The sequence below is a fragment of the Hyperolius riggenbachi genome, chromosome 1, assembly GCF_040937935.1.
Source record: "Hyperolius riggenbachi isolate aHypRig1 chromosome 1, aHypRig1.pri, whole genome shotgun sequence".
Classification (NCBI taxonomy): Eukaryota; Metazoa; Chordata; class Amphibia; order Anura; family Hyperoliidae; genus Hyperolius; species Hyperolius riggenbachi.
In genome coordinates, this window is record NC_090646.1 from 268,796,288 (window position 1) to 268,811,782 (window position 15,495).

At 43.7% G+C, this 15,495-nt stretch overlaps 1 protein-coding gene across 1 annotated transcript in view; it reads right to left on the reverse strand.

Moving 5' to 3' along the window:
- Positions 1–8,759: 8,759 nt before the first annotated feature.
- The window catches only part of LOC137547974 (coiled-coil domain-containing protein 158-like), a 29,098-nt gene continuing 22,362 nt past the window's right edge, over positions 8,760–15,495 (reverse strand). The window contains exons 6-7 of the mRNA XM_068271128.1: positions 12,938–13,024; positions 8,760–11,211 (exon numbers count right to left, since the gene is read on the reverse strand). Coding sequence (XP_068127229.1) covers positions 11,126–11,211; positions 12,938–13,024 — 173 coding nt within the window. The 3' untranslated portion in view covers positions 8,760–11,125. The remainder of the gene's footprint in view (positions 11,212–12,937; positions 13,025–15,495) is intronic.

Genomic DNA, 15,495 nt, shown 5'->3' on the forward strand with positions numbered 1-15,495 from the left:
GCTTTCCTAAAACAGAAAGAATTTGCGATAATTCAGGTTGGAGTGAGCTCGAGATGTCTCCCAGGCACCACTGCTGAATATATGCAAATTAACCATTGTACCCTTAGAAGCTAAACACACCTCCAGAACCGCTGGAATGCAATGATGTGTCAGCTTGTTAATATGTACAGAGCCATAATAATCCAACATGCATACCATGAGCTTGCTGGTTAGTCTGTGCCTCTCGGATTTACAAGCCCTACTCCATAGAGCCAAATTAATCCATGCCATGCACTGATGAGGATCAAACAATCCGAAACAGTCTGTATGCATGTTGGATTATTATGGCTCTGTACATATTAACAAGCTGACACATCATTGCATTCCAGCGGTTCTGGAGGTGTGTTTAGCTTCTAAGGGTACAATGGTTAATTTGCATATATTCAGCAGTGGTGCCTGGGAGACATCTCGAGCTCACTCCAACCTGAATTATCGCAAATTTTTTCTGTTTTAGGAAAGCAAACTTTTGTTTTTCTTAACATCTTAGTAAGGGGGCTTTTAGGACCATTGTAGTCCCTTACACACCCCAATGAGTTCTGGGTCACCATGAGCTTGCTGGTTAGTCTGTGCCTTATTTATATAGCAATGACATCTTCCGCAGCACTGTACAGAGTATATATAGTCTTGTCACTAACTGTCCCTCAAGGGAGCTCACAATCTAGTCCCTACCATAGTCATATGTATGTATTGTGTAGTGCAGTGTTCCCCAACCCTGTCCTCAAGGCCCACCAACGGTGCATGTTTTGTTGAAATCCACAGAGGTAGTTAATCAGCTCTGCTGAGACACTTATTACCCCACCTGTGTGCGTTTGTGGTTTTCTGCAAAACATGCACCGTTGGTGGGCCTTGAGGATAGGGTTGGGGAACTCTGGTGTAGTGCATGTATATTTTAGTCTAGGGCCAATTTCGGGTGGAAGCCAATTAACTTATCTGTATGTTTCTGGGGTGTGGGAGGAAACCGGAGTGCCCGGAGGAAACCCGCGCAGACACGGGGAGAACATACAAACTCCTTGCAGATGTTGACCTGGCTGGGATTTGAACCAGGGATCCAGCGTTGCAAGGCAAGAGCGCTAACCACTACGCCACTGTGCTGCCCCAGAAGGAGTATAGATTATACCATATTTAATTACATTATATTTTATTCTAGTGAAGAAAGTACTTTAAAGCGGACCACCGGTTAAAATACGAAACTCAATCAGCATGGGCAGAAGACGTTAACAGAGTAGCAGGAAAAATGTCTGAAAACTGACCATTTTGCCATAAAATCCAGGTTTTGTTGGTAAGCCACACCCCTTTCTGAAAAACTGCCATGGCAGGTTTCTGCCTTTGCAAAAGAAATTTAGCCTTAAAGGGAACCAGAGACGCCGGAATCCTAAAAAGAAAAAAAAGGTTTTATACATACCTGGGGCTTCTTCCAGCCCTATAAGCCTGCATCGCTCCCACGCCGCCATCCTCCGCTTCCTGGATCGCCGGTACCGGGTCCCGTCAGTTCCGGCGGACGTGGCCAAATGTCCGCATGAGCAGGGGCTCCCTCCATACCCTTACGCGTGCGGCTGCGCAGTATGCAGCTGCACGCGTACGGGTATGCTGGATGCCCCTGTGATGCGGACTATTGTCCGCGTGCTGCCGCCGACTGGCCGAAACTACAGGGCCCGGTACCGCCGGATACAGGAAGCGGAGGAGGGTGGCGTGGGAGCGATCAGTGTGTATGGGGCTGGAGGAAGCCCCAGGTATGTATAAAATCTTCCTGGGGCCTCTGGTTCCCTTTAATTCGCTAAGGCTGGATCTACACTATAAGCGTGCTTTTCTGAGCGCTTGTGATTGCTGAGCGCTTTATGAGCGCTTTTTGAAAATCACTTTCATTCTCTTTCATTAAAATCGTGGAAAAAATTATGTAAAAATTGCTGCATATGCAATTTGCGCGATTACTGCGATTTTTACTGCGATTTTAATGAAAGTGAATGGGAGTGATTTTTAAAATTAAAAAAAAAAAAAAAAGCGCTCAGCAATCTCAAGCGCTCAGAAAAGCGCTTATAATGTGGATACAGCCTAAGGTGCAATTCGGTAAAATAATTTAGGTTGGTAAAATACTGGATTTTGGTATTTGACATTTTTTTTCCAAATTCACTAAGATTTCCCACATGTGGTACAATTTTGGTAATATGCCGTAAAAACATGCTTCAATTCACTAATCCCTGCTCGGTAAGTTTCACCAGCTGTGGACCAGGTCAGGCAGGAAACACACCACAAATGGTGTGCATGAGTCAGGATTTTTCTGTCCAGTGTATCCCCAGCATCCCTTTAGATGTGCTACAGCCACTAGGAGCTCTTCTGTATACCAGTATACAGAAAGGTCTCCTTCTCCTGCTCTGCCGTTCTGAAGTCCCGCCCTCCAGAGTATCGGATCAAATAGGGTAAGAAGCAGGGCTGTGTGGCTCTCCCTATTGGCTCCCGGGCTCTCCCTATTGGTTGTTTACTACATCTGTCGATGTTACTGCAAGGAGATTGTGAGTTACCAGTGGTCAGAGCTGGAGGTTAATACAGAATACTTAAGGGCTGGTTCACACTGCTAGAGCTTTTTAAGCACTAGTGATTTGAAAAGCTCTTGCTAATGCAATACTATGGGTGATTTTTACAAATCCACTCAAGTGAGAACACTCACATAGCATTACATTAGCAAGAGCTTTACAATCATAAGCGCTTAAAAAAAGCTCTTGTGGTGTGAAATAGCCCTTGCTTGATTTACGGAATGATTAAATCTTTGTGAGGGCTGGTGCACACCTAAAAGCGCTAGCGTAATCACTAAACGTTTTTAGAAGTGATTTTTTTAAGCGATTCTAGAAATGTGCCTAGCAATTTTCTAGTAATGCCTATTTTTGGAACATTTTGATGTACAAACACTGGATGTCCAGAAGGACATAACCCTATAGGTACTGGTAAAAGTTATAATTTTACTATTTTGTTAAGTTTTAAACCAGGGGTATCACAAGTCTGAATACCTTACTGTGTGGGTTACAGATATATATCTGTTCTCCGAGTGTGGGGGTCTTTGCTTATCCCCCTTGAACCATCACATAAATTGCCATGGTGTAGCTATCCCACACAACTCAAGCTGCTCCCCACACAGTATATCAGTGATGTTAGAGGGAAGGTGGAGATGAAATGACCGGAGAGGTTAGACCAGTCTAGTTCAACCACCAAGTATGTAGTCCTCCCTAAGCACACTGACTGAATGACGGGTGGGTATAGACCTCCAAAAGTGCTAAGTGCTGTACAAAAGCTTTAACATGAGCATGTTTCACCAAAAGGCTTCATCAGAAAGAGTGCTGTACATATTTACATAGCCTACACCATTATATACATATATTACAAGATACACCCCCCCCCCCCCCCCCATCATCACACAAGCCCCAGTCAGAGCATACATTTTGATGTAGCAATTTTTTATACAGTAGAGCTGGAAGTGTACAGCTTTTGGGAAAAAAAAGATTGGGAAAATTGCTCTGTTCTAGCATTTTTTAGAGCGAATTTCCACTTTCCTATACTTAACATTGAGGCTGAAAAGCCTCAGAAATGCTGCAGGACCACCCTCGTTTGCCTTTGGGGGGGGCGAAATCACATTGCTCTAGTGTGATCCATCCCATTCAAATACATTAGCCAAGCATTTTTCAAAACGCTCAGAACCGCTCTAGGTGTGCACCAGACCTGAATTGCAATTTCTTTACATTTCTTGAGGTATTTACCGCACAAGTCAGTAATTTACCTTACTAGTCAGTAATTTTACTTTTCAGTGCGGTAATAGGTTTAGGGAATTGGCATTTGGCAAGGTGATTGGTAAAATCCGCTGTTTTCTGCATTACTGAATGCAGTAATGCTTAGTGAATTGAGGCCAATCTGTCTTATGTGGATAGGAGGTACCTCCTAGTGTGCACAAGCAATAAGGAAAAGGCACTCCACTCGCTTCAAACTTCCGTTTGTTTTATTGAGAGCATGGACACATACATGTTACGGGTCACCTGACCCTTCCTCAAGTGTGTTCCTCCTAGTGTGACCTGAGCAGTACTCTGCTTCTACCTGTGCATGCCAATGGTCCAGCCTATGACAGAGAGAAGTGAAGTGGTGCATTGCCTGCCACAGTATGTTGCATTCCAGAGCTGCCGCAGTGCTTCCATGCAATTTAAAGTGTAAGGCTAGGGCCACACTAGCTCCGGGTGCGGGACGCATCCGCGGTCCGGGCTCCGTGTGTCAAAAACCGGAACGCAAACGGATCCGTGCTGCCTTTTTTGCAGCACACGTTCTGGATCCGTATGCGTGGTTTTTTTTTTGTTTTGTTTCTTTGCTAGAGGGGGTAGCAGCCAGGACGGGGGGCTGCGGGGAAAGCGGCGGCCAGGGGGGTCACCCCCCCCCCTGCTCACCTGGGTGCCCCCTGTCCCCGCTCCCCCTCGCACATAATGTAATAAATTGTACCTAAGGAGGAAGTTCGGCGAGCCGGGCACTTTCGCCCACACCGCTCGAGTCACTTCCTGCAATGCCGCCCTCTGTATTTCAGTGGGTGGCATCGCAGGAAGTGACTCGAGCGGTGTGGGCGGAAGTGCCCGGCTCGCCGAACCTCCTTAGGTACAATTTATTACATTATGGGCGAGGGGGAGCGGGGACGGGGGGCACCCAGGTGAGCAAGGGGGGGGTGTGACCCCCCTGGCCGCCACTTTCCCCGCAGCCCCCCGTCCTAGCTGCTACCCCCTCCAACATGGCGGCCCCGTCCTTCACCAAGGGACACTGGAAACTGATCCGTTTCCAGTGTCCCAAAATGTCAGTGAAGAGGGAGGCCCGTTTCTCCATTGATTTTCACTACCTGTACGTGTATACGGGTCCGTGAAAAATGCTGCAAGTCTGGACTCTGCGTTCCGGGTTTAAAAATGTATTCCGCGGATCACACGCGGATACGTTTTTAACTTGAGTGTGTACTGTTCCTATTTTTAACATTGGTATCCGTGGCTCCGTTTTTTGTCCGGGACAAAAAACGTAGCTACGGATACGTTTTTAAAGCAAGTGTGAACTAGCCCTAACTGTTAGGCAAAAAAATCAAAAATCAATTTTTATCTGGTAAACACGTAATAAGGATGCTAAACAGGCAATCCAAAAGTTAAAAATCACTATTACTTCTTGTTGATAAATGATCATTACCCAGTTTACCTGACTCTTATTTGGTATATTGCTGCACAAAAAAAGTTGCAGGGCATGCTGGGTTGTCTTTTTTTGCTTATTTAATTTCCTCTCAGACTTAACTAATGCAGCCTGATTGGCTGAAGCCTCCTCCCCCCCCCCCCCCCTTTTCCCTTGCCACGTGGAGACAATGCACTTTCTATGGCAGAGCTGGGTGGGAGTGTTTGAGGACGAACACGGTAAATCCAGCGCTGGAGACTTGGGCGCAGCAGCGCAGGAGACTTGGGCGCAGCCGGCGCCACCATAGGCCGTAATAGGAACTACGGCTATCGCAGGCACATGGAGTAACTTCAGCGCCGTCAGAAGACGGATCTGAAGTTGCTTTTAAAACAATAATTCGGCTTCCAGCTATTGCTGGAAGCCGAATTATTTCATTCCCCCACTATCCATGTCGGCCTGGAGGGGGAATAGTAATTAAAACGGCCCGGACTTGTGCGGCAGCAGGATTAGCCATATACTGGCTGTGTCCTGCGCCCAAGTCTCCGGCGCCGTTCTCTCTCGTACGCGTTTGAGGACTGGGAGGAGGGCAGGCAATGCATACACAATCAGGCAGAGTAAAGTAAGGGAGAAAATGACACCAGGATTGGTTTCAAGATAGATACAGTTAAAATGGAGAATCCTAAGAAGCATTTTCTCCTTTTTTACTATAGAAAAATCACTAAAATCAAAACATGGACAGTGCAATACATGTTATGTAAGTAGAGCAAATATTTATCTACTTATATACGTGTTTTTTTTTTCCCTCTGAGATAGTATGGCTGACAGCTCCTCTTTAATAAAGTAGTCAGCCATTGCTTCATTGAGTAAAAATAAAAAAGAGGGAAACAGTCATAGTAAGTGTCATTCTGGCTCTTTTTTACTTTTTAATTTACAGCGGAGGTCAATTGTAGGCTGGATTAAACTGCTAGGAATGTACATTATTATTGAAGTACATAATGCTCTTATAACATTATCCATTGTGTGCGAAATTCATTAGAAAAGGCCACAAACTCGATGTCCCGTCTATCTGTTTAGCATGGCTACACTGCAAATACAACTCTTGCCAACATACACCTCATGGCAGCACAACACATGAAGTGAGCGAATAAATAATGCAGTAGTGCCAAATATATGAACGTAGCATGCATGGTCCCAGCTTAATATATGTACTGACACAAAGACAAGTACAAATACAGATTTTTAATTTACATTGCACTCATTTAAGTAAAAATAAATAATCATACAAACAAATGTATTGAAATAAATAAGTAAACATTTATATATACATTTAATCGCAAATATACATTGTACCAGTAATTATATAAAAATACATTAGAAATCTTCTCTTATTGTATATACACTGTTGGATTAAATAATGTAAACCGAGTTCATTCAGCAAACCCACAGGGAAGAGGCCTGCAGGACATATATGTAATGTAGAAACAAAACTGGGTCATATTGTACACAAGTATTTCAGCAGTCTGTATGTTAGCTAGAGCTAAATATATATTTTCTGCATCAGCACTGCTTGCAGCTGACATACCCGGTGCAGTGCAACAGTGTCACAATTCCAGAGGTGGATATGAATGAAATATTACATTAGTACTACTAGATTGCAAAGAATCCCTCTAGACATTACAAATCCCCAGTACATTCAGCTTTGATTCCCTATATGATTTTTTTTTTTTTTTTTGACAAAGTTGGTACCCGATCCCTAGAAAGCACACATGGGAGTCTGGTACCTTAAAGGGATACTGTAGGGGGGTCGGGGGAAAATGAGTTGAAGTTACCCGGGGCTTCTAATGGTCCCCCGCAGACATCCTGTGCCCGCGCAGCCACTCACCGATGCTCCGGCCCCTCCTCCAGTTCACTTCTGGAATTTCTGACTTTAAAGTCAGAAAACCACTGCGCCTGCATTGCCGTGTCCTCGCTCCCGCTGATGTCACCAGGAGTGTATTGCACAAGTCCAGTATGGTCTTTGGTCTGTGCAGTATGCTCCTGGTGCCATCAGCGGGAGCGAGGACACGGCAATGCAGGCGGAGTGGTTTTCTGACTTTAAAGTCAGAAATTCCAGAAGTGAACTGGAGGCGGGGCCGGAGCATCGGTGAGTGGCTGCGCGGGCACAGGATGTCTGCGGGGGACCATTAGAAGCCCCGGGTAACTTCAGCTCATTTTCCCCCGACCCCCTACAGTATCCCTTTAAGTGTTGAGCCACTTTTAAGACCTCTTAAAAGTGGCTCCCTATATAATGATCACTAGGATCATTGTACACTTTCTAGGAAACAGTGCGGTGATGCAGAATATGAATATACTGTATATACAGTACAGACAGTCCCCTACTTACAAACGACTTAAAGATAACCTTAAGTCATAAAAAAAATGAGATGAACTCACCTGGGGCTTCCCTCAGCCCCCTGCAGCCGATCGGTGCCCTCGCAGCTCCACTCCGATGCCTCTGGACCCGCCGGCGACGACTTCCGGTTTCGCCGTCACCGGCCGACAGGCATGGGAACGCGAGTGATTGTTTGCGTTCCCAGCCTGTATATCGCCCCCTATGCTGCTATGGAGCCGCAATAGCAGCATAGGGGGCGATATACAGGCTGGGAACGCGAACAATCACTCGCGTTCCCATGCCTGTCGGCCGGTGACGGCGAAACCGGAAGTCGTCGCCGGCGGGTCCAGAGGCATCGGAGTGGAGCTGCGAGGGCACCGATCGGCTGCAGGGGGCTGAGGGAAGCCCCAGGTGAGTTCATCTCTTTTTTTTTTTTTTTTTATGGCTTTAGGTTCACTTTAAGTTGCAACTTTTAATACATACAAAGTTGTCTTGATGTACAAAATATACAGTCCTGTTTTTGTTATTGCATATTTTTGCTGTTAGGTGTTATGGCCCTTTTACACTTAATCAGTTGCTCTCAGTTAAAATGGAAAGAAAACTGATTTTCAAAGTAATGCCCATGTATTCCTATGGCACCTTTCACACTTAAAGAGGAACTCCAGTGAAAATAATGTAGTAAAAAAAAGTGCTTCATTTTTTACCATAATTATGTATAAATGATTTAGTCAGTGTTTGCTCATTGTAAAATCTTTCCTCTCCCCGATTTACATTCTGACATTTATTACATGGTGACATTTTTACTGTGGGCAGGTTATGTAGCTGCTCCTAGCTGTTTTGGCTGTTAGAGATAACAGCTAATTCCTGTCTGTGAACATTGTTATATTGTGGCAGTTTGCCCAGAGTACCGCGGTACTCAGAGCTTCTTGTGGGAGGGGTTTCAGCACAAAATCAGGTCATACAGCGCCCCCAGATGGCCTGTTTGTGAAAATCATATTTCTCATGTAAAAGGGGGCATCAGCTACTGATTGGGATAAAGTTCAATTCTAGGTTGGAGTTTCTCTTTAACGCTTTTTAACTGAAATCTTCTTCCCAATGCACTGCTATGGAAAAACCGCGTACCAACGCGCACTAACGCATACCAACACACATCAACTGATTAAGTGTAAAAGGGCCCTTAGGCCTGGAACCCACTGAAAACAGCAAACGCAAAACGCTACCGCTAGAGTTTTGTCTGAGCGGTTTGCAAGCGGATTCATGCGCGTTTGCGGTCGCGTTTTGCAACATTGTATTTTTTTGCTCAGCGGTTGTGTAGCGTTTTGCGTTTTTATCCTGATTGGTCCTGTGAATTATTTTTAATTTTGTTACAGTGTGCTGAACCGCAAAACGCTAGCAAAACCGCTCAGTTTAAGTTTTGCTGAGCGTTTCTGCTAGCGTTTCAATACTTTACATTGAAGCGCTAACGCTCCCAAAATGCTGCATGTCCTGCGTTTGCGTTTCTGGGAAACGCAATCGCTCCTGTGGAAGTTGCCCCATCCATTAACATCAGCTGAGCGTTTTGGCAAAACGCTAGCGTATCGCAGCGCTGCCAAAATGCTCAAAAAAACGCTCTTGTGGGTTCCAGCCCTTAGAGTATTGTATAAACTGTTGTAAGTAGCGACAGGCAAGGGACACGACACAGGAAAACTGAGAACTCATGTTAATCAATGGGCTAGTTCACACTTAATGCGGTTTTTCGCATGCAGAAAAAAAATTGACATCCTGTAAGATATTTCTGCTTGTTTTGTTTTCTCTATCAGTTACATTAGCTGCTGTGAAAAAACGCACGTTTTCCAGCATACAAACACACATGATCTGCAGAAAACGCATGCAGAAAAAGGCGCGCAGAAAACTGAAAGACAAGCGTGTCCCCTGCCTAAAGGATACCTGAAGTGAGAGTGATATGGAGGCTGCCATATTTATTTTGTCAGTTCTGACAATATTGCTATAGACATCTGCTTATGCTTATTCAGGGTGTACGGCTAAAAGTATAAGAGGCAAAGGATCAACGGGACAGCCAGGCAACTGGTATTGCTTGAAAGTAAATAAATATGGCAGCTTCCATATTTCTCTCACCTCGGGTTCATTTTAAAAAATACCAGTTGCCTGTCCATCCTGTTGATCATCTTCTTCGAATACTTTTAGTCACAGACTCTGAACAAGCATGCAGATCAGATATTTCTGACTGGATTAGGCGCATGCATGTTTCAGGTGTGCGATGCAGATACTACTGGAGCCTAGGAGATCAGCAGGGCAGCTAGGCAACTGGTATTGTTTAAAAGGAAATAAATATGGAAGCCTACATATCCCTCTCACTTCAGGTTGCCTTTTAGAACACATTGAAAACAACCAAAAAAAACATTGTTTATGCTGTATGTCCAAATCCACAGTTGTCCAAGAGTAAATTATCCACATTTCACCATGTATACTATACGACTCAACTTACAAACAAATTCAACTTACTTCTCCTAGAATGGAACCAGTTTATAACTAGTGGACTGCATGTATATAGGTTTTCTAATGTTTAGAGGAGCAGGGACCATACACTGGTTGATTTCAGCCATCGATTGATTGGCCGCAAATCGATGCACGATCGATCGGCTGATTCTGACATCTATTGGAAATCTGTTCCTAGTGTGTGGCACACATCAGATAGATTCCTGTCAGATTCAACCTGACAGAAATCTATCTGATGGTTGATTCTGCTTTAAATCTATCATTGTATGGCCACCTTAAGGAGACTCTGTAATGAAAAAAGTTCCCCTAGGGGGGGTACTCACGTTGGAAGGTGGAAGCCTCTGGATCCTATCGAGGCTTCCCCCTTCCTCCTGTGTCCCACGGCAGTCTCTGCAGCCCACGGAAGCGGAGAGCCGATACTGTGCCTGTGCTGGAGCCACAGAGGTAAATATTTACATCCCCGCCGTCCAGGGAGCTTTATTGCTGCCGCCGTGGGACACAGGAGGACGGGTGAAGCCTCGATAGGATCTGGAGGCTTCCCCCACCAGAAGTGAGTACCCCCCAGGGGAACTTTTTCTTTAGGTACATTTGTACCTAAAAAAAGGTGGGACCACGTGAGACAAAGACTCTTCCCTCCCATGGATAGGAGCATACTTGGTTTTATCTCCTGGTATGGTGATTACAGAGTTACATTCTATACACTAGCAGCTGTTCTTCAATCTTCCTGTACCAATTCCAGGAATGGAATGTGTTTATGTTATACATTTTATTACAGCCATTCTGTCCATGGTAACCTATGTCTGTTTCATTGTTCTATTCTGTTGGCTTTTTAATACATGATAATTCACTTGGCAGCATTACAACTCCATGGATAATCCTACAGCTTGAAAGGAAACCAGCTTTGCAAAATGTCATCTCCATCTTTAGTTAGATCAAAGTCAGAGATATACAGTTTGGATTTCATTTTCTGACTTTTTATACACTGATGACATTTAAATGAAAACTTAATTCCATTATGTAAATTCTGATCTGATTAAAATGTTCCTATACAGTAGATTAGGCTGGTTTGATCTGATCACTGCATTTCAGCTTATCGATTTCAGTATCTGCTTTTCCATAATTTCTCATCAGCAACAACATTTCTGAAAGACAGAAGGGAAATGTCAAGTATGGTCATGTCTTGTACATTATTATTTTATCAAGCATCTGCATCTTCTGTGAGGCATGGTGGGTAATAAAGCAATAAAAGATATAGCAGGAGACATGACTCAGCAATGGTCTGCCAGCATCCGGCAATCATAGGATTGACTACTCGCATTAGGGCTGTAACTGACTTATGTCTTAATGCTTCTTAATGGACTTAATAAGGATCTGTGCTCAGCCTTCATGCCAACCACAAGTGTGACTTGCAGATTATCCGTCTTCTAGGAAAAGACACAAGTAATGCAGTGAGTTGCTTTTCATAAGAAAGCTGACCTCTATGTTATTTTTATTTTATTTTAAAAAGATATTTTCTTTCAGCGAATGTAAAGTGGAATCAGGAAACTAGGATGCCAGCGGCACCGCAGAAGTTTGTGCGCTGGCATAGGTGCCGATACAAATGACTGCTATAGGGAGAAATTTGGCAACTCCATTTTGGCGCCCAATATTTTTCATTTTTATATGGGGCGTATATTGCCAGAATTGGGGTGGGGGCAGTTAAGGTTAGGCATCAGTGGTGGGTCTTTTAAGGTAAGGTGTCGTTGGAGGGTCTTTTTAGGTAAGGGATTGGGGGGGGGGGGGCAGTTAGAGTTAGGCACCGGAGGGGTGGTGGTTAGGTTTTGGTATCAGCAAGGGGGGGCGATTACGGTTTTATAAATTGGCCCCTCCAGCCCAGAACACGTTTGACTTTGGTCTTCCTAGATGTACCCATTTAAACCATGAATAACTGTTTCACATGACAGGTCTAAATATTTCCATCAATTAAACAATGTTGATTGTAAACTGAGTGAATGTAATTTGAATGGATACTTTAGGTAGTCCCTCATATTACATAGAAAATGGTAAGATTGTACAATCAAGATTGTACTCATTAATGGACACCGTAAGGTGTGTCCAAGGTGTACGCTGGCAAAAGGTGTAGGGTAATATGGGCACCAGGTAAAGCTGCTAGTAGAATATTTGACAAAAATAGAACAGAGGCGCCAAAAGTATAAAAACAGTTGTTTAAAAAGTTTAAAAGTGCTTAGGAGGCAGTGGTGGACTTACCTCCTGCAAGCAGACTCAAGAGACTGTGTTAATCAAAAATATACAGTGTTTATTTGGTATACTCCAGGGGGGTTTGCAACACGTTTCACAGGTTTATGCCCGCTTCCTCAGGCAATAGACAATAGGAGCACACAACAGCAATTGGTCTGGGACACACCTGGCGCCTCTGCGCTAGTAGAATATTGGCAGTATTGCTGATACTAAGCGTTTTACCTGCTTCTAAACTAATTCTACCCCTAGTGACTCCTAAATCTAGGCCTACTGTAAACCTTACACCTAACACTACCCGGCCCTTCAGAGCAACAATTTGGGCTTGGTCAATTGCTGGCACCTAAATTACACACTGGGCACTGCAATTAACATTGTGTTCTATGGTGGCTCCCAAATCACCAGGCTCCACACAACGCCCAATCTACCTGCTTCTGTGTCCAAGCCAGGTGCTGTACAGTGCCCTGCTTCTGTGTCCAAGCAAGAGACACAGGAAGCCAGGAAATTATGCAATGTGTAATGGTTCCTGGCAATTCTGGTTAACCCTGCTGATAATATTGTTCTGTAAAGGAAAATGACCTTTTGTTATAATTATTGTTGTGTGTGAGAATGTGTTTTCTTTCAGGAGCTTACCTTTATTTTTCATCTCCAAGTCTTCAGCAAACCTTTGCAAGTATTCCAATCTGTGCTGGATATCTTGGCGACTGTCATTTGTGACTTCTATGGAAAAATAGATCAATCAATCATTATGACCTTATGTATGCCTAATTTTGCATAGCTATACTTGCTAAAAGGCCTGGCGTTAGACGAGATTAGCAGAGGAAGCCAATTTTGTGTGAAAGGGTAAAGCTGTTGTAAAGCCTATAATGACCTGGAAATTGAGATTACCATCTTGTTGAAGACTGTGCACTATTACCCCGTTTTGGGTTACGGTAATTCTGCATCAGCCACACAGATCCAATGTGCTCATGTAATTATCTGGATTATGCTGCAAAGCAGTCAGCCGGATAAACAGTAAAGTGCCAGGTAAATGACAAACAACCAACGTAAATAGTACAAATACTGCAGTTTAATAGGATAGACACAAGTCGGCTATGCCCAATTCGAACAGTATATAGTTATGTCCCCAATTCTGGCTGCTTGCTTTCAGCAATTGTTCCACTTCTGTATCAGTTTTTCCCAAAAAATGTTTGCACTGGTTTTGAAAAATTCGACTCATTCATCTGGAGTACTTCAGGGGTAAACAGTGGGGAATATTGAGGAATAAGGAACAGGGCAGTGGAGTCCTGGAGTCAGAGCAATTTTGGGTACCTGGAGTCGGATGATTTTTGTACTGACTCTATACACATTGTTGTAGCAATGTGTAAAAAGACTGACTTTGGAAGTGTTGGAAGAGGTTTAAACTGTCCTGGGTGCAGTGCTGCTGGCTGTGATACAAGTAGTGATATTTGTACAGTTTACTCTATTATGCAATAAGCCAGGCTTCTTTTTGTAGTTGGATGTAAGGTAATCTGCTGTGTCATTGATCTCGGACTCTTGTGTAAGTGTACACTTTTAGTGTCACTTTTCTTTTTGACCAGACAAAAGATAACACTGACCTCAGTGGCATGGCTAAAGAGCTTTGGGCCCCAGTGCCAGTTTTACACTGGTGATTGCTGCGCCACCCCCCCCCCCCCCCCCGCATTCTATACATGACAATTCATATATAACGCAACCAAACCTGCCAAGGACATCCACAGTATGAGAGCTGTAAGCGGAGGAGTGGAACAGTTTGTTAATGATTACCACTATGCAAATCATATAACAGTAGAAGTGATCATTACCAGCATAGCACCATTAGAGCTAATACTGCGGGTTGGGGGAGGGCCCCGGCGCGGCCCCAATCTCTGCATCCCCTATTTCTACACCACTGACTGACCTCATGTTGAAAGCAGGGATGGTCGTAGTCAGCCAACTTCGCTACGCTGGAAATACGCGTAATTTTACGCAATTACGCTTCGCCAAACTACGGCTTCGAAAACAAATATTCGCTTCGTATGCATTTCGTAGAATACTCGTTAAAATACGCAATTACGCGTAGTGCAAAGCGTAGTGTATGCGGATACTTATGCCCGCATGCAGAAAATTGTACGCATTAATTTCTTTAGAAATGCATATATTGGTAACCCTTCTATGCATACATTCCCCTTTCCAATGCGTAAATTTGTATGCATACAATCGCATGCGGAAAATTAGACGCGAGTAACGCATTCATAGTTCACTACGCAATACACATGTTACCTACGCATAGTGGGCATAATCTACGCGTAGCGGTACTTCGCTACGCGTAGATTCGTAAGCGTAGGTTTGAAACTTCGCCTATGAACTACGATGCGTAGATGCGAACTACGATGCGTAAATTCGCACTGGCGTAGTTTCTGCTCATCCCTGGTTGAAAGGGCTCCATTTGGCCACATGGGCACATTATAGGGTAAATTCATAAAAGTATGGTAATCTGAACACATACACACAGTGCAGGTTAAGATTATCAGGATTTATGCAAGTTACGTAGCCAGTAATGCCAGTGTTTTTATATATATATATATATATATATATATATATATATATATATATATATATATATATATATATATAGCTACACAATATGGATAACTAACAACCCAAATTTCATAAATTCCAGTAATCTTATCATGCACTGAATGCACATGCTAAGATTGCCATTGTTTTGTTGATGTACCCCTATGCATGGTGGGAGCTCAAGTCTGACTGCACTGATGGACTATAATTATTATTTATTAGATTTATATAGCGCCAACATATTACGCAGCGCTGTACAATAAATAAGGTTACAGACAATGATAACAGGGGTGACAGAACAATACAGGTAATAGACAATAGATACAACAATACAGGTAATAGCAATAAGATACACAACACAATGCAGATAGTAGTACAATGCCAGATCATAAACGGGAGTGGGTAGTGGTAAAAATTACCAGTTCCAAATTCTGGGTAAAGTGCACACAGTAAAGTATGATACACAAAGGGCCCTGCCAAAGGCTTATAATCTCGAGGGAGGTGTTGGTAACACAAAAGGAGGGGGTGCACCAATAAGTTATTGGCAGACTAATGTGCACTGTTGCTGTACTGTGCTGTCCATTATTATGTGCTGCTTGGCCGATTGCATTGGT